Source organism: Lissotriton helveticus, chromosome 5_1, assembly GCF_964261635.1.
Source record: "Lissotriton helveticus chromosome 5_1, aLisHel1.1, whole genome shotgun sequence".
Taxonomy (NCBI): Eukaryota; Metazoa; Chordata; class Amphibia; order Caudata; family Salamandridae; genus Lissotriton; species Lissotriton helveticus.
This window is the reverse complement of record NC_136065.1, coordinates 1406782830-1406803388: the sequence shown is the minus strand read 5'-3', so window position 1 is coordinate 1406803388 and position 20559 is coordinate 1406782830. Positions and strand designations below refer to the sequence as shown.

The 20559-nt window shown below is 40.3% G+C and overlaps 1 protein-coding gene across 1 annotated transcript in view; it reads right to left on the bottom strand.

Moving 5' to 3' along the window:
• Positions 1–1550: 1550 nt before the first annotated feature.
• The window catches only part of DENND2C (DENN domain containing 2C), a 354222-nt gene continuing 335213 nt past the window's right edge, over positions 1551–20559 (bottom strand). The window contains exons 16-19 of the mRNA XM_078644389.1: positions 14786–14891; positions 13094–13330; positions 6239–6325; positions 1551–4933 (exon numbers count right to left, since the gene is read on the bottom strand). Of these exons, the coding sequence (XP_078500515.1) occupies positions 4902–4933; positions 6239–6325; positions 13094–13330; positions 14786–14891 (462 nt within the window). The 3' untranslated portion in view covers positions 1551–4901. The remainder of the gene's footprint in view (positions 4934–6238; positions 6326–13093; positions 13331–14785; positions 14892–20559) is intronic.

The window sequence follows — 20559 nt, the reverse complement described above, 5'->3', positions numbered from 1 at the left end:
CATTACTGAAAACATGGATTGGGGGGCCCACATTACTAAGTCGACATTAAAATTAGCTCAATCAACATGCGGCATCATGAAGGTTTTTAGCAGGTCCAGCAAGAGAGCCGTCAGCCCGGCATTAGAAATGTATAAGGCACAGGTTCGAGGAGGCGCATTATATGGCGCCGAGTTATGGGGCCATTCCAAACTTCAATACCTCAGACAGTTGTTCAGACTACCACTGGGCACTCCATTAATTCCGTTGCGATTGGATACGGGATTAGTGGCGATTGTAGAAGTGTCGAGCCTTAAACCTTTAATGTATTGGCGTCGCTTGTGGACCACTTCTGAACTTTTATCGTATAGGGAGGAATTATCTGAAGTCATGTTGTTACAGGGTGCTGTAAAACTTCCTTGGTTTGCCCTTATTAAACCGTTACTAATTAATATGGGCTTGGGCGATTGCTGGACCGAACCTGCTTGTGCCTGTCTTGAAATCTCAAGGAAACAAATGAAGGTCCATTATGAAGAGTTTAGAAAGGTACAAATTCTTTCTTGTTCCAAAACAGGCAAACTATCTCTAGCTTTTTTAGAAATAAAAGATAATTCTCGCTTGAGATAGTATTAGATTTTATTAAATCAATGGAGGCAAGAAAGCTTTTTTTACAATTTAGGTTTGGGGTTCTTCCGCTCCACTGTTTTACAGCAAAGTGGAGTAACCAGCAACTGGTACACTGCCCTGTATGTGATTTCCCAGAAGAATCAGTGTTAAACGTTTTCTTTAGTTGCCCTGGTTACCATAAAGCAAGGAAACGATGGTTGGGTCAGATTTGCAGGAATATTGGCAGCAGGCACAGCCTAGAGGTGTTTCGGAAGTCTGACCTCAGCATCCCGATTGTTTTTTCAGTTGCTGGATTTCTCTTTTCTATGTGGTGTACTAGAAGGGTTTTATTGAAATCATCCAAGGAGGTGCAGGATCTATTCAAGGGATATAATTTTATTTTTATTAACTTAGTATATTTGTTGCCCGTGATTAAGTCTATTGTTTTTTACTTATGGACCTGTCTCTTTTTATGAATTTCTCTTTTAGCTAAATTATTTATTTATTCATTGCACTACGCACTTTCCGAAATTACTATGTATTTACCGCCTAGCAATATTCACCTAAAAAATTATTATTTTTTATAATGTATGATGGTAGTCAACTTATATACTCAGGTGTATTGTGTTTTTTATAACTTTCCAAACTGATATCTGTATGCCTTTATGTATTTTAACATATGATTTTAGGAGCTGTACTTTTAAGGTCACACTGACCGAAATAAAGTTTTTTAAAATTAAAATGATATGTGCAACCATCCTTTGTGTAATGTAAAGAGGTATTTAAATGATTCGGACACAGAAATCAGTAATGTTCTCTCAAGTCCCCTTTTCTTTAAGCCTGTCACAAGGTATGCTATGATACTTTGCATTATTTAAGGTACACTGAGCAACAAAAACAAAGGATAAACGATTGCTGTAGTTGTCATACATGGCTAATATGAAAACACATACATAAAAAGATAGAATATTCTTGCACTGGTTTAATTTATTAACTTAACAAACCATGAAAAATACAGCAGTTCATACAAGACATATATGTAGAAAAATATGTTTAAAAAACGTAAATACCTCAATTGCTTGAGTTTTTGTTAAATCTTTGTAGATTACTTGCAGTAATCTCACTGTCCATTTACATAACTTCTATCCATAGGATTTGCGGATTTGCACACTAGGATATTTTCGACTCTCCTTGACATTTCAGTATTGGAGCGCATCTTTAGACTTTCACACTTCAAGACATAGTTTGAGCCATATGGTTACAGTAGGATAGCGATTACAAAACATTAAAAAGCGTAAGCAACATTTCCCTGTCCTGTATTTTCCCAACACAGAAATTTATGTTGTTTCTAGCAATAAGATTTTTTACAAGCAATTAAACAATAGAGCAAAAGATATTGGGCCTGATTCACAAAGGTAAACTTAGACCAAAAGTTTAAGTTTAGACCTGAAGTCTTTACTACTACTAAAGTTCGACTTGTGGTCTAAGTCTAACTTAGACCAAAAGTCTAACTTCACTACTACTAAAGTTAGACTTTTGGTCTAAGTTTAGACCAAAAGTCTAACTTAGACCAAAAGTCTAACTTTACTACTACTACTAAAGTTAGACTTTTGGTCTAAACGTAGACTAAAAGTCTAACTTTAGTAATAGTAAAGTTAGACTTTAGGTCTAAACTTAGACTTTTGGTCTAAGTTTACCTTTGTGAATCAGGCCCATAATTGATCAAATTGGAGTAATGTTAATGAACATACTTTCTTTCAGTATAGCTATACATAGATAAATAGATTTATTTACAAATCTCCAAAAACTCAATATGAGCAAAGAGCCTCAAAAATGCTCCAGTAAACAACTGACACTCATTTAAATGACTTGTCATATTATAGAACCTCAGACGAGAGGTGTAAGGGCCAAACACAGATGAATTTTTATTTAACAACACTAATAATTAAGTTCTGATATCAAATCAGCGCTATTTCAGGGATTGTAAGTCAATAAATCTAGCATAATTTTCCCCCATTAATAAATGACATAGTAAAATAACGTTGATGTTGGTGGATACCTTCTGCTGAATTTGATTCCTGAATCTAGATTATTGACTAACGATCACGTGATCTAGAATATATTATATCAAGTTTTTCAGATCTTGAACTTCAGCAGACTTCTGAAAAGGTATGAATGAAGGCCCTGCCCATTCCATAATAATAACTGTTATTATAATAAAGATAATTCTCTCTTCTCTTGTTTTTCTTTTCTTTCACATGTTAAGGGTTATGGTTTACAAATGGGTTAATTTCTTTACACAGACATAATTACATAAGTGACATATTTCTATAGGATTTTCTTAATCCAACACTGGCAAGGGATCCTGAAAATGATCACAGTTCCCAAAATCATTTGTTTTCAGTTCAGAAATGGTAAATTACTAGTGATCTGTGTTTATCCAATCAAGAGGTAATGATTGTGAATTATGGTTTATAAATATTAAATGCATGTTTTTTCTGAAAAATACTATTAAGAAAGCTTCTAATTGTAAGCACTTATATATGCAAGTCAATATTACACCAAAAAAGATGGGGGACTTAGAACTGGTTTGTACATCACATATACAACATATGCTGGTAATAACATTTGGTGTTTCGCAGAGGTTTTTCTTTACATTCTACTTGCCATTAGTACTATCTGAGTTATTTGCATGGGAAAAGTATTATTTTGGGCACAGTTCTATATTAGCTGTAATTTTGGACAGCCATGTGAGAATCATAAATTATATACAAATATGGTATATTACTTCTCCATTATAACAAAACAATTTTAGGAGAATGGCTGTACAACAACCATCATTCATAAATATCAATTACAATCTTCCAGTGCTGACACATTAAAGTGAATGATACTTGAACATTCAGAAAAATACTGCAACATTGGCAACAGACAGAAAAAGGACTAAAGAGCAATAGGTCAACGTAGATTACATGATTTTGTTGGTATTTTGGTCAAAAAAGTAACCAATAAGTCTAAGCCAAGTAGGCAAACAATTCAATATGCACTTGGTGAAGCTATTTATGGCTCCCACATTCAAATGCCCACCATATTTTTGGTTTGAAAAAAGTAAAACAAGATTGTACCTATTAATCATGTAGATCCTTTCTTCTGAATTCTAGGACCAGAACTACACACGGCACTTCTATATGTACATTTGTTAATGATTGGTATACGTTTTGACCCATTTAAATGATTGTAACTATGTACAAGATAAACAAGAACTATAATGTGAAGGGCCTGAATGTTCACCTCCATTATGTCAACATTATAATGCATAGGTTTGTGATGATGGCGTGCTTTAAAAAACATATTCTATTAGTTTCTAACAGATGGACAAAGCAACAAAATAAATAGCAATGGGCATTTGGAACATTTGAATAAAGTAACCTTAGAGAGACTTAACTTGGTTCCACCCAAGCAACACTGCCAGTAATTAACACCTTAGGTATGAACATGCATACTAGCCCCAGTAGGCACAAATACTTTGTTAGGCAAAACTCATTTTGAACAGTTGTTAGGGCCACATATCTCACATTGATTTCCTACAGGTCTATTTCTCACCAATGCCATAATACCTGTTGTAAACACATTTTACTCAGTTCTTATATATAAGGAAAATTAAAATAGGCACTTTTAACCTAAGAGTGATTCAATATCGCATGGTGAGAAATAGTAGGAATGCGATGCATAAATCGTTCGTGCTTCAAATTTTATACTTAATGTGGTATGAGTAGAAATCCAGTTGCATTTACCAAAGCACTCAAGTTGATCCAGGGATGCAGATTTAGTTTGCAAGGGTTACAAAAAGTTACTTCTTGAATTACTCTGGCTGCCATTAACTATTTTTGAGTCTGTTGATCGTAGTCCCCAATCATTTGTCGGTGCAATGTCTTGAGAAGAGGTTGCCTCCAAAAATCCCTTTTTGCAGTTGGCAGGCAAACACAAACTGTATTTTTTCACTGAAGAGTGATAATTGGAATTTCAAGGTGTTCAAAAGTAGCAATACCATCAAGAAATATGTATTATTTAAAAAATACAGACATGTTTAGTGGAAGCATAATTCCAGTCAAATGTGCAGAAGCCCTCCAGTTGAAGCATGAACTCGTGATTACTAGAAATGAGTTTCTTGCAGTATTCTGACTGGCTCACTGAGTTTCAGTCTGTCGAACTCCACCTTTGGAGAAAATAAAAATTTCCTCTGTGTAACAGTCTACCAAAGACATAGTTGAATTTCACACAGTATTTCATATCTGTCCTTAATTACGTCACTGGCTTCTCACTTCTTTTGACGAAACTTCATTTTATTCCCTAAAATACAAATATAACAAAATTACAAACTTTAGATATATTACACCAATTAATTTAGATTTTGACACAACCCTAACTGATTCCATATTTTGGATGGCATACATAACGCCTAACAAAGAAAGTACATTTATCTAAGCCTCTTTCCTGCAACCTTTCATATAAGTCATTTTATCCCAAGTGTTTAATTCTTGGAATGTAATGTAGCTCTGAGGCTTCACAGATAAACCAGTAAGAACATCTATGAAACACAAACAAAACCAAACTCTTAATAAAGCAGGTGTGTGGTACTATCATGTGACATTGTGAGTATGCACCAAAATGCAAGTATCTTGAAAGGAAAAATATATAAAATGCAAAAGAATCACTGACACTATCCTTTTTCATTTAATTTACAAAGACAAAAGTAATCATATTTATAAATTGGATAAACAATACTAATCACAAAATTCTATTAGCGGTGAGCCAAGAGGATGCATTCAGGTTGATAAAAATTATGTATGCGCAAAGGTTCAAAAATAGTACTAATAAATATAGGCAATGTGCAATGACTTTTCAGCCCCACATCCTGCCAAATCCGTACATTACAATTCAATTCTGAGCCAGTTGTGGTGCACTAGACTGGGAAGCAGTCCCTATGCCCAGTAGTACTGTGATTGCCCTGACAGTCCTTACAACAGCAGCAGAATCCATCCTGAATGCATTGCCCAGGGCTGCACACGGCAGTCAGATTAGACTGGCCTGTGACTTTGCCCACCTACCTTGGAATCAGCAAGTGCTTGGCCTGCAGGCTAGGAGCTGGTTGTGGCCGCAATTACCCTTAGGCAAATAGGCCATGCTTTCTACTACACATGGGCTCGTTGTTCTTTCTAAGCTGTGGTCTCCCCACCACTTCCTGCTTCTGACGCCTGATGTGCAGGTCTGGTGAGCCATAGGAATGGAGGAGCTGTTGGTGGTGAGCGAAGGCTCTTGGATGAGACGGTTAATTTCATCACAGTATGTGGCTAAGGCTGTATTCCCTTTAGAATAGAAGTGCAGCCTCTGAGCTGAGTCATGGGGGCTCTATTGAGTGTTGTACATTCCCTGGGGCCAGTGGGCCAGGAAGGACTCCCTGCTTTCCACAGACTGATTGCTCATAACACACCCTTACTAAATCTCCTTTTTCCTGTTGGGCACAGTGATCAGTCATTCGAGTGCTGCGCCTGGGCTGCATAGCAGTGAGGTCTCTAGACTGCAGAGTAAGAGAAATGGAGAAGGAGTCACACATTGAGGGGATGACAACAGTAAAACCCATTCATATGCACTTACCTAGGCCTCTTAGAAATTTATTCACACCACTAGGTTCAGATTCAGGTATGCTCTCCAAATACTCGCAGGCACGCACCTCGAACAGACCTGTTAAAGAGAATGTTTTTTTGGTAAACAAAATAGTTTAGGAAGAGCAAGGCCAGTACACAGCATACATGAATAAAGGAACGACTGAAACAGAGAGATATAGTACCCATGTTTATAAAGTAAAAAATTGCCCATTATATCTTGTTATTTTGTCTTAATCAATAAGCTTGCATCTCTCATTTTATGCTGCAGTTATCATTTCTAGCAGTTTCTAGGCATATTGGCAAACTGGCAGTAAGACAATGACACTTTCAAATAGTTTGGAGAATATGAGGAGCTGCATCCTACTTAGCAAGAAAAAAGGTGTATTTTATTTTAAAGATTCCTGCAGCTATACATTTGTACTGTCACTCAAAGAATCCAAGAACAATGTCCTGTGAGTATAATTTAGTGAAACATGCAAGCACTGCAGTGCTTTGCAAAGGCAGACGTGGAGGGGGTGTGTGGGTGTTTGCTGCAAATTAGGTATGGAGAATGAAAATAGTGATGGAAATATGCAAGTGGTGAGTTTATGCAGCACTATGAGTAATCCACATGTGTATTCAAAGAAATCATCATACCTGTCTAAAGCCACTGAGTGAAGATAATGTTTAGAAGAATTAACTGCCCAGTGGGCAAATAAGGCACAGTATAATAATGTAAAGGTCCTTGGACAATACCTTTGGGCATCTCAGGGATATAGTGAACAGATTTGCAGCATACTACTCTTCCCAGACTATCTGAGAACTCAAGGCTACTGCTGAAAAGGCATTCAATAGTGTGGATTAACAACACCTTTTTCAAGTTATGTCCTGCATGGGATTGGGAGACAACTTTATCAGTAAGGTCCAACTACGGTAAGGCAGCCTGATGGCTGAGTTATCCTGTGTAGGTTTCCTGTCAGAGTCCCTCTAGATTGCCTTAAGGACCAGGCATGGATGTCCTTTATCACTGCTGCTGTTCCTCCTTGCCAAAGAACCTTTAGCCAGGGCTGTCTGTAAGACACAGGATGTAGAGGGTGACCTACCCATGCTGGTGAGATTAGGGCTCTGCTTTATATTGGCTGCAATGCCTATCATAGAGGACTTCTCTACCCTGTCGAGCTACAAAGTCAACTGGTCAAAAAGTGAGACTCTTCCCATGTCCAGAATCACTACCCTTGCTTGTGTTCAGGGCTACAACATAAGATGGATATCAGAGAGCCCCCATGTACCAGGGAATTTGTATCAATAGGGGACTCTCCATATGGTGGAGGATAATTTCCTTCCCCTAATTGAAACATCGCTGAAATGGTCACATCTCAATCTGTCACTATTTATGAAAGTCCAAACTGTGAAAATAAGAAGCACCCTACTTCCATGACCTCTTGAGCATGCTACCCCTCCTAATATCCAAACACCTTCTAGTAGAAATTGATTCTTATATCAAATCCCACATCAGGAGTGGGTTCAAACCCAGGTTCTATGCATTTCATTTATGGGCGGATGCACTGGTGGGCAGACTGCAGTTTTCCCATATAGCCTCCAATAGCCTGAACTTCCACTTATCGCAGCTGGCAGCGCTTTTGATTTGTGGATGTGAACCTGTTTTGGGTCTGCCTTGAGCATGTTATCCTTTGCTTCAGAAACATGGCATTTTCCCTTATCTCTCTACCACCAACCCAGTAGTGTGAACCCTGATTTTGGCAGCAAATGCAGTGGCTTGGAAAGATGTCCACAAACAGGTGGATATCTCACCCTGCTGCATCATATGGCACCATTTTGGCATTATCCAGCCCTGTGTATAGGCGGCCAGCTACTTTTCTGGGCATCCTGGTATGTGTGCGTTCTGCAATGAGTGGATGAAATATTTGACAAGAGGAGGCTTAAATCATTCCTGATGCTTTGAGAAGAATTTGGGCTTCAAGACATGGATCATTGGCAGTATCACCAACTGGCACATTCTGTCCACTCTACCTGTGGGGCACTTTCTGTGGAAATGCATATATCACCTTTCCTCTAATACATGCATACATTGTATCAATACAGGGTTGTGGTATCTGGCCTGTTTGGGGTCTTGATAAAATCCTACACTCACTCCCGACCCTCATTGCCACCAGATTCAAGTGACAGCTTCTACGAATTAAGGCATACCCTCCCAATGACTGGGAAACCATATTTTTAGTTCATGACACAGTCCTTTGGAAGTCCAAATTAAAATTATTGTACTTTGAGGTCCTGACCGGCTGGTACTGGTCACTATGGAAGCTTAAATGGGCCTAAACCTGCATCACAACCTCTGCCAGAGGTGGGGCGTTCAACACTGTGACTTAATCTACATTTTATGGTCCTGTTCGGCCATTCACATGGACCCGGCAAAGAAAGGGTGCCATTTATTACTTATTTCAACCCATTATGAAGCAAATTAATGTTTTGTATGCCCTCCTATTTCCTTTACTTGCACAAGGTTTGCAATATAATTCAGTCTGTGATTCTGGCAGTTATTTTATACCACATTGACTATGGTAACTCATTACATTTCAGCCTTCCTCGATGTCTCTGACAGTGAATTTAGCAAATCTCTCTTACAGGCTCCTCCTATTACTTGCTTCACACTTCTCCATCTCTTACCACTTCAAAACTCTTCATTGACTGGAAGCTAAAACATTAGTCTTTAAACCTCTGTACATATGCTATTGTGCTTTTCAATTGGTTTGCCCAGCCTTCATTCACGCAAGACCTCGAATTTAATGGACTCATCAGATAGGGTGCGCCTACTCGTAAATCTAAATTTTCAAATACCTTTTTTCCTCTTTATCTGTCCCTGAGCCTCACTATTTTCGTACCCAGAAAGACCTGAAAACTTGTGTTTTCAATTGCTTTGCTCTCTTTTCTCTTTGTATCTCCCTAGCAAGCTCCCTCCCCAGTACCAGGTTATGGGTAGCTGATCGTGCTTTATAAACTAATAATAATAAGTATTAGTAGCAGAAGTTGTAGTTGACACAGAAATTGGATGGCTGAGGGAGTATTGAAAATATTATCTACAATATAAATGTGCATTACAATGTACATAATTAATACAGAGTAATTCTAGCAGCAATGTCTAAAAAGGAACTGGAGTATAACTTCAAATTGGCAATTCTAATACATATATAAACACCTACTTCACATGACATACAGCAAATTGTTAATTGTTAGTTTAAATAAGGAACAAAGTAACAGCATAAGTGTAAGAGCAGTATTTGGAATAAAGGAATTGTTTGGTCTTCTGATAAGCTTTCAAATAGGAGACTGTAGTTCAAAAGAAGAGGGAATTGGGTGTTGCAAGTCAATGTAATGAATATTATAAGACAGACAATTTGAGATATGGTTTTGGTTAATCTCTGTGAGCTAGAGATGGTGCCTGAATATTGATTTCAGCCAGTGAGAAAGACATGAATGCGGGTGAACTTCACTTTGATGAGGGGATGAATTAAGGGATATTTTAAAGAGTGAGGAGAGGACAAATTATACATTTCACTGAGCGGGGCATTTAGAGATGATTAACTTTAGTGAGTGAGATGGTGCTGTAGGCCAACTAACTTCAGTGACTTACTGAGCTCTGTGATAGTGAATTTCAAAGAGTTACAAGGCCTTGGGTGATGCTGAATCTCAGCACAGGTTTTATGATGGGTGAATATTAGCAGCTAATTCAGAAAGAGTGATTTACCAGAATTTGCACAACCTGACTGTACAGCTCTCATTATTTAATGTCATTTACAAATGGCTAATTGATATTTTATTACTTTATTAGAGGCTGAGCAACATAACAATGAAGTGATATGAGAAACTGAATATAGAAGGCTCTTCATCTTAGAACATTTCATATGAGTATTCAGTTGTGTAACAAAGGCCCCTGCAGCATCCACAGTGCGGGGGCCACCCAAGGTCCAGTGAGCCCCTCAATACAGTACCCTGGCCTGCGAGCTCCTGAGTGAGTCTGTATTTTGCAGGGGGCCCCCTCAAGGTTTTTTATGCCACTGTGAGTATTCATTGATACTGTGTCCATCAGAGATAAGGAAGATATTTCTTCAGCATAATGAAGGTCTATTAGTGTTATAAACAAACTGATAACAAAACACAAAGTTGTGGGTTGTTTCCCTATTCTTTGTTTGCTCATTATGCCATTCTATTGTCTAATCAAACGATTTATGAATAGAGAAGAAGCTGACAGGATCTACTACTTCCAATATATTTATTATTTTCAGAAATTATTTCTTCTTCTATTGAAGCTTACTACTTCCAATCCATCTTGGCTAGGGCTTAACAAAATCCAAGCATTTTTTATGATCTTGCTCTATTGTCATTGGATCAGATGTTAGTAGGGCTGCAAAGAATCATCAGTATTCTCTTTGGATACGCAAAGGGAAATTTACCAGCACTTAATATTGACTTTTGGTGTCTTGAAAGATAAAGGTTCCTTGTGTATAGCTAATCACAAGTTAGAGTAAGTAGCAGAATGTAGATATTTAGGCATAATATTTGAAAAAAAGATGACATGGAATCTCTTTATGAAAACCAGGCCATGTAATAGCCTCTTAAAGTTTAGTGTTAAGTATAAAGGAGAATCATTGCCCTCCGGACTTACTCAACAAAAGTTATCCATGTAACAATCTATGGCCGGCAACTGTGATCCCCAAATTTGCTGTAACTGAGGAAGATTCCACGTGGCAGAGCCTTTGGAGTTTCATCAAGGAACCAATATTCAGGTCATTTGACTGAACTTGGATATGAAGTCAATTAGAGAACATACAATTCAAATGGTCATTACTTGCCATGTTACATTTTATATTTCCACAGTTAAGGCCAGTAGAAGTTTGGGAAGGTAAATACTCAGTGACCTAAAACAGATCAATTTGACATTATATGGTTCATATTTAAAGGCTTGTGATAAATGACTACATAATCTGACAGGAAGAGAGTGTGAACTCTATTTAGGTTGTCAAGAAGTAGTTAAAAGCATGGTTTACTCAAACTGATTTTAGATATGCATTTGGGAAATCTTTGTTTAATTACTGCACTATATCTAAGTGCAAAGCACCAGAAGCTGACAAGGCACTGTCCCATCATTGCCACATATTGGACAGCGGTCTTTGAGATTTTATCCCATATGACTTCACTGACCCTTGAGCCCTGCCCCTCCTGGCACTCCCAGGTAATGTTTCGTCTTTTCCTAAAACTCTTTGCCAGTTCTCAGCCATTGCATTGTTATTGGGGCAAACACATTTTGTCCCACCTCTACAGCCTGGCACAGGAGTATGACATACTGCGTTTTAACTAGCAAAGTTTATGCTACATTACAACCCCCCTTCGCAACTATTTACAAACCCTAGAATCAGACCTTCTTAATACATCCCCTCAATCGCCTACCAACAGCCCTTCTCTCTGTACCACTAGCCAAGACACGGTTGACTTAGATACCCCTTCCCCTTATTGTCCCACTCCAGCCACCATTGCTTCATTGCAGAATATTTATTTTCGAATGTACATGATGCTGAGTTCTCTATATTGTCTTTTGATACATATTGTTTTAATGTTTTTTAAGACATGCAAGTCTTATTAATGCTGATATATTGATATGTGTAATGTTCGGCCTTCTCTTTTTACCAGAAAATAATAAAGTGTTAAAAAAAAGATATATATTGCACTGTAGGGGTCATTTGTTTGTCATGAATGACTCCAATCTACTTATATCACTTATAACTATTTAAGATTGTACCATGTTTGGAATTAATGGAAGGTGGTTCCATATTGCTATAAATAATCAGGAGTGTTTTTGAAATGGCTTGGATCACCTAAGTAATAGATAAACTATGCCTATTAGATCTTCACAAATGGAGGGAGAAGAACTGATAGATTTCTTTATGAACATGAACTGAAAGCTTTCATTGTGTACCCAAACACTGGTGTATATTTAAGTCTGTCGTTCAATTTTATCAGATCTTTGTTACATTGTATTTGATAATAGTGCATAATCTCAACAGTTTGCTTTGTTTTAAATAGAAATAAACATAACAATGTTTTTTACATTTTTCGCAGTACTCTTTATTAAAAAAGACACCAAACGTAGCTCTATATGTGAGATATGATCAATGAATTTATTTCTACTACATTGTAATATCATATGTATTTGTATATCCTTACAGTTATGACAAAGAAGAAAATGGCCAGCTAGTCAGAGGCTCACTGAATCAGTGCTGGTCCCTACATGTAAATTAAATTCTCTATAATCATGGCCACTGGATTTATGAGGCAGAGGAGGACCAATTTATACGGCAGGTTTGACTAAATTATACAGCGAGAAGAGGCACGTGGTATCACTGTCTGGGAAAAGATTTCACCAATTTAACACACCCAATAAGCAACTGAAAGATGATCAGGCAACCTTTACAAAGGACCTTCCATGTGGTTTGTAATTTTTGATCCATTTGAGATGGAAACAATTTTTTGTGTAAAATCTGCAAACAGATGATGTATTATGTGGCAAATATGGAAAGTCCATCATTATTAGTCAAATGCAGTGGTCACAGAATTGCATAATTCCAGCGATCCTGTGAATAACCTGATTTTCCTCAGAAACTCCTAGTTCTGTAAAGCTAAATCATATGGTGTTCTTTTGTTCAATCTGGCGGCTATGTTCACAATTGCATTTTTCCATTGGTTTACTCTGTGTTAACAATGTGCAAACGCACTAAAACACAAAAATGTACAACTTATTTGAAATATTTAAGCCTCATTTCTATATTATATTTGCAATAGTAAAATGATGTACCTTTAACTCCGCTTTTCCGAAGCTCCCGGTCCTGGGTGAACCCAGCAAACATCTGAGTTTCCATGAACATATCTAAAAACTGCCGAACACTGCGTGATGTGTGGGATTTCCGAAATGAGTCTCGCTGGAAGATTCGCTCTCCTTTCTCATTGACATACATGTGCAAAGAGTAATGCCCAACAATCTCCACGAAGAAGCGAACAAATGCCTCAGAAACCAGGGAGTTCAGCGTTACATCTTTATGAAAGAAAAAAGTAAGATTGAAGATGCTACACTTTACTGATATTAAATTTTACACATTTGTATATTTGCAGTTTCTCAACAAATTGTTTCATATTTATTTTAAACTGTACTTAAAAAGAGACCTACCCTCTTCCATTTAAAAACAAGAGAAAAGATTTTCATTATAAAAAAGGAAACATACCTATAGCAACACATTTGAATGAAAGATCAAAGCAAATTAATTTTATTTTTATAAACATTTCCTCTATCTACTTTCATACCTAAAATACTGTGGGTATGATGGGCAAAAAGAGATCCTATGGAATGTTCACAGGGGAATTGCTAATGGAAGAGATTCATTCAAGAATTATGCCCTTCACTTTTTTGTTTATCTAGGTGAGACACACTACCTGTGACTTGTAAGTCCAGATTTACACCCTGTGCTCACTGCGCCACATGACTTAAGCTGCACTTCAGATATACGGCCCAGTAAGGCTTATACTGTTCTTGAGTTCCTTGAGTGGAGGAGACCTGATCTAGCACTATGAGCTAGACTGTTCTTTTTGGAGCATGTATGTAGTATATGATTTGCACATGGCTGGTCCCAGTCTAGAGTAACATGATGGGCAAAAAAATAATGGACAGGAATGGTAGAAATGTACTCAAGCGTTCCTCATACCACTTTTTAGTTTATCTTTGTGGGTCTGTCAACATTTACAGACCTGATAAAAAAGATGTTTCATGACACAAATATATTTGGGCAGTTCTTTAATAAAACTCTGGCCACAGGTGTCCATAAAACCCTACCTAAAGAAGCATCAAGGTGTCCTAATATTGTAAAACAATTATATTTATAACTACTGAATGCATATATAATAAGGATTTATGTTTTGAATAACTCAGAAGAAATACAATGTAATCGGACTTCCGGCATTTGGCTCACTATAGCTTTGACAGATTAACTGTCTGCTTGTCATTTTTTGCAATGCCGAATGGGATGAAGGATTATTATCCAAGGGCAGCAATATCTGAATGCCGTCCGCATAGATGTACATTTTGGAACCTGTCTTTACAAATGCTTTGGCTAAGGTGCTCACATAGATATTAAAAAGGTGAGGAAGAGGATGAAAATTAGAGCCCTGGGCAATACCACAAGTGATCCATGCTAAAGTGAACACTGTTATTACCACCTGCATCAGAATGAAGTGGCCACTCATAATGAGAGTCTAGGTGTGATTTTAAGACCATTCATAAAACATATAAAAACTGATGTGTAGGTTAGCTGGGAGAATATTTGATATTGCTATGAGAAAAAAATGAAAATGCAAGAATGTCTTTTCAGTATTCATTAAAATACATTTTAATTAATATAATTTACCTCAAAGCATACAAAGATAGGTTGCTTTTCGTTATGGCCAACTATTTAACATAAATGGCTTTTTACTTTTGTGTATGTACAGTATAAATCACCTTCTGAAAAGTGTTGCTCGTGGGACAAGATGTCATTTCGTTGTTCCAGAATTTGCACAAGTGCTGCCTGTAGTTTGTGTGGCAAAATGCTGTCCTCGTCTGATATCTGTAAATTGAATGAAAAGAAAGATCAATTAGAATGCCTTCTTTTATATTATCTCTAAAGCGTTTTTATCACAAGTGCCTTCTTCATTAGAACATGTCTCCCATTATCTCAAAAAAGTAATGCCCTTGATAGTTTTGGGATTTCTAATCTCTGATACAGCAAAGGAACAAATAGGGATAGTGCTGAGTTGATTTGATTTGATTTAGGAGGTATAAAGCGCCTGAATCATCCCCCAAGGGATATCTCTGGGCTTGCGAACTGCTTAGTCGGTCAAAAACATGGGAATAAGTTAGAACAATAGAGTCTTCAGAAGCCTGCGGAACTTCAGGAGGTCAGAGAATTCACGTAAATGGATTGAAAGTTGATTCCAGAAGGTAGGGGCTAACTGGAAGAAAGCTTTGCTGCCTAGCCGAGCTTTCTTGCAGCGTGGGACCACAAGTAGAGATGTGGTCCCTGAGCATAGTGTCCTAAGAGGCTGATATTTTTTTAATTTCTCTGCCAAATAACTAGGGCCCTTGCCGTTTAGGGCTTTATGCGCAATGCAGCAGATCTTGAAGCGGATGCACTTCCGTTCAGGCAACCAATGCAGTCTCTGCAAGAGAGGGGTTTAACGCAGGAGTATTGGAATCCAGCCGTGCAGCGGGATTTTGAACCACTTGCAATTTGTTTAATGATGCTTCGCTGGCTGAGATCAGCAATGCATTGAAGTATTCTAGTCGACTTAATACTAGTGCCTGGATCAAGGTTTTATGAATGCACAGGGAGAGTAAAGGAAACACTCTTTGCAAAAGACCTAGTGCATGGAAGCAAGCGCCAATGGTGGTAGAAGCCTGCTCCTGCGTAATTAGGTTCTGGTCCAGTCGGGCCCCTACGTTTTTGACCGCAGTCTTGGGCTCCGGTGCAGGTCACAATTCTGTTGGCAACCAGCTCGGAGACCATCTCAAAGGAGCATCACCAAACAGCATAATTTCCGTTTCACCTGAGTTGAGCTGGAGGACATTTTTCCTCATCCAGCTGGCAATGGCTTTCATACCTTCTGAGAGGATGGACTGGGCATTAGGATTATGCTTGTCAAAGGATAGCAGGAGCTGCGTAGCATCAGCATAGGAGATGGGTGTAAAACCTAGCTTCCTGAGTAAACCTGCCAAAGGAGCAACATAGATGTTAAATAAAGTGGGACAAAGATAGGATCCCTGAGGTACTCCTTTGGTTAGTTCTGTGGTCTCAGAACGGAAGGGACCCAGATTGACAGTCTGGGTTCTGTGTATATAATAGAATTAAATGCACACATTTTACTGTTCTCCTTAATTAGCCAATGAATCTGGAATAGGTAACAGAGTGTTGCTTGAAATCACATGGCAGGTTTGGTATCTCGTGTCATGTTAATTATGATGTCTGGGAATGGCAACAGTGGTTTCACGGCAATGTATCTCATAATGTCACCTGTGATTTTGTGACCACTGTTGGGCTTGGGAAGAAGGCAATTGTACAGTGACATGCTTAACATTGTTTTCCTGGTCGTCAGTTTTTTTTTTTTACATAATTAATGTGAGTCTTCGGTGTGTTTCTACTTTCTTATTTTATTTATCATTCTACTTTATTTCATTAGTTTATTAGGAGTGGACCAGGATTTAGAAAGACAGGAATTTGTAAAGTACTGCAGTTACTCTGGAAAATGTTACCCTAGGACTAGAAAGGAACATTAAACTGCAAATAGAAGACACCTCACTGAGGTCTATAGGGTGTAGAGTTAAAAAGGTGGTTGAAATATGTTGGGTAGTCAGGATTTACTCCCATGTGTTACACCGATTGATGGTATAAGGCTTGTTCGCATGGGAAGTAAATCGCTTGTAAACGCCACCAATTTTGATTTGGTGCAGTGCCTGCTATCCCAGATAGATCAGGTGGCTGTGCCCCACCCTTTTCTAGCATCCCTAACGCAGGCCTACCCCTAACAGCCAATGCTAACATTGAGGAGGCAACTACCAGCCTTGAGAAAAGCTGGTACTAGTCCCCCTAAGCTATGTATGACTTTATCCTCTTCGAACATAGCAGGAATTGCATCAAAAATAAAGTCCACAGACTGGTAATCATATATTGAGACAATTGATGTGTGGACATTTCAGGAGACGTGGTCTATAGAAGGAGTCTATCATCCAGGTTATCTAAAGGCTGTGACAAAGGGTTAGAGGGGTAGACCAGTTGGTGGGCTGACTTGCTGGGTGAGACAATTTGAGGGGATAAGGGTGGTTGAGTTAGCTATTGAGTGCCCCAACATCATGCCCATACGGGTTAGTTCAACAAAAGACATAGACATAACAATATTTAATGTCTACTCGCGGGGACAGCTGCGTGGCAGGGGTTCAAATGTTATCACAGTTCTGGAAAGTCATCTGATACATGATGTAGTTACTAGTAACTTGATCATTGCTGGTGACTTCAACTGTAGTTTCGAACCCTTGAAATTTGAAGATGGTAGGCTAGTGAAGATGTGGATGCGCTATGGGGCATCCCTCAATTAGACTTACAACCCATAAGAAAATGGTCTGAGGCCGCCCTCCAAATGAAGGGGCTTTGTTTGGAAAGGGGTTTGTGGGCAGTCAATGGGAGGATGCAGTCAGACAGGCAGGGCGCAATGACCTTTGATAATGGTAGAACTAGTAGTCGTACAGACTACATTCTCGTTAATGTGGAATTCTGGCCCTCAGTACTAGATATGGAGGTTCAAAGGAGGCCGGAAAGTGATCACAACACTCAGGTTTTAAAAATTAATGATAGAAGTTTTTGTAGTTTTATACAGAGGGAAGGTGAACTAATTACTGAAACAGTTACTGTTACTAACGACCTTGCCCTGACTAGAATGGTGGTTTCTGCCTGGCTTTGGCGTCAGCCTTAGCCTACCAGAAATCCCAGTTCTAACATTGTTGGTCAGCGGTGCGGATTAGGACTTGTGTTTGCGCAGTACCACAGCGACAGCTGGCTACATTACAAAACTCTGCATTTTTTAGATAGTCACATGTTTGGGATTATTGTTTATGATTCTGTTTTTCCTCAAGAGTGTCATTTTCAAATGGTGTTCCTGCGCTTTATGTTTAGTGGCAGATGAGAGAAAATGACAGGGCGGGACGCCAGTAGAGGGGGAGGTTCCCATAGATAAGGAATCCCTTGCTAGGTCCAGTGCCCAATCCCTGTTCCTGTCCCTGTGTGGGTAGATGGAAGAGAGGGAGTGTGGAGGAGAAATGGCTTGCTCGGGAGGGTGGTTATCCCCTGAGTGTAGTGTGTGTGTCTGGATTCCCCAGTATGGTAGGATCCAGTGGTGGCAGCTAAAATGTGTCCAGTGCGTGAAGTCCCATTCCCAGTTCCCAGAGTATGGTGCCTGATACTCAGTAAGAGGGGTACAGCTTGAGAGTCAGGGACAGTGAGGAACTGTCTCACCTGTCTGGAGGGGGAGTGTGTGGATCAGTGGTGTGTTGAACTGGATGAGTTGGTGTGAGTTTTTTAAAGGAGCTTGCACGGGAGGTGTACCTCTGGTGGTGTGCAGGAGGTCCTGCAGAGGCACTGGACAAGAAGGTGGATGTCTGGCGGTGTGCTAGATGTCTTGCAGAGGCATTAGGGAGTGATTCTAAAAGTAGTGGCTTGTGTATCTGATGATCCTGTGTAGGTGAAGAGGTTCATGTGTAGCCCAGCTAGGTCCTAGTAAGATGGTAGGGGTGTAGGGGCTCACGTCCTGTCTCAGTGGAGGCTGAGTGAGTGTGGGACGGTGTGTCCCACGTTGGCCCGAAACCCTGTCTCAGGGCCTGGAGGGTTCCCTAAGGGAGCACCAGGTCAAGGGCCTAGGCTGTACTTACAGGTCATTTGAGGAGGATCTTCCTGTGTCTAGAGGATGGGGAGTTTCTGTAACCAGAACTCCGGCGGTCCTAGTATTGGGCAGTACCACTCCCAAGTGGAGGGTGCAGAAGTCCTGGTTCGCTGGGCATTTGACCGTCTAGAGTGCTTGACCATTTTTGGGGCCTCTGGAGGTCGTTCCCCCAGGAGGGGGGAGGCCAGGTTCAAGTTCAGCCTGACCTGGAGGGAAGAGCGTCTGTGATAAGGGTCCTGAACAGTTGAGAGGAAAGTGTGTTGCTGATACGCCGCTGGTGTGTGCTCTGTCTAGCCTGGGACATCCTGAGAATCACCCTGTGATAGGGAGTACTGGAGGAGAGTGTGTCGCTGATACGCCGCTGGCGTGTGCTCTGTCTAGCCTGAGACATACTGGGACTCACCCTGTGATCATGGAACTGGAAGGGGGTGCAGAGGGACGGTGTCCTTGTCTCTGACCCCGGTGCAATCTGAGGGTTTAGATCCTAGGTTGGGAGATTAGGAAACTTCTAGGTCAAGAAGGAATCTCTGCCAAAGTAGATCAGCTGAAGAGACTGAGGGGGCTGCCCTTGCTGTGTGATCTGGGGCTCACCTGCAGTTTGTTGTTTCCACTAAGGTAGAGTAAAGGGGATTTTGCTGTGTGCTGTGTCCCCCCACCTGCTTGAAGAGGGACTGTGTGCTGTGTGCTTTGTACCTTCGAAGTGAAATAGTTTCCAGATCCCAGGTGGTAGACCAGTGATGGAGTGAGGTCCTGATCTGATGACAGAGTTGTGTTCTGGTGGGTGCTTTCCTGGGAGGGTGCGGAACCCCAGAAGTAGAGGTAGGGTGGGGCATTCTTGCCCGTGACCTCTGGTCAGCCTGAGGGTATGGTCCCTAGGTTGAAGGATCAGTGGTAGTTGTAGCTACACTGAGAGGGAGAGTGGAGATTGGCTATTGTGTCCCAGGGGTTACTGCCCCCCACTCTGTGAAGTGGTCAGGACCTGTGACATTTGGATGGCCTAGGGCCTGGTCCTGGCCGTGGACGACTAGGGAGTGCCAGTGGGGTATCCTAGTTGGGACAGAGACTTCTTATTTAGAGAAATCCATGTGGGTTCAGAGTGGCGAAAAACCGGAGGGTGTCCCTGCCGTGCGGGCCCGTGTCCGTATTTTGTCGCCCAAAGCAGGGAAGCCCATCAGTGGAGTGATTGGTCTACCCTGTGTTTTGGCTGGAAGGGGGTTGTGTTGGACCTGGCCCTTTTTGGCAGGTTCACCCCGAAACTTTTTGCTTTTTCCTAGCCTGTTTCTGTGACCTGGTGTTGGTGATTTTAGGCCTTTGCGCACTTTTTCACTGTTTTACAGTGTAAAGTGTGTGAGCTCTCTGTGTATGTGTGGTGAGTGACCTGCCCTCCCATAGGAATGCATGGGGAATCTGTGTGACCATGGTAGTTCCTGATGTGTGGGGAGTGCAGGGTCGAGTTTGGTATGTGCGAACTCGTGAGATTGAATGCTGCGTAATGATATATGTGGCATGAATGTGTCTAGTGCGGAAGTTCCACTTCTAGACATGTGTGTGCGTGTGTAGTGCATCTGCTGGCACGTGATTGGCTGGCGCCTGGCTCCAGGAGTGCCTGGGCCTGCTTGTGGATTGACTGTCTGGTTTGAGGGTGACAGGGGCTGGGGAGCCCTCAGGAGGTTGTCTGAGTCAGCCCTTGGGTGAATGACTGCATCTGCAACTAGAGTGGTGGGAGGAGATAGCACCTGGGAGTGAATAGGGCTGTGCCTGCCTGCCACAATGCTGGCTCCACCTCCTGCTGGGCGGCTGTCGCCTCTG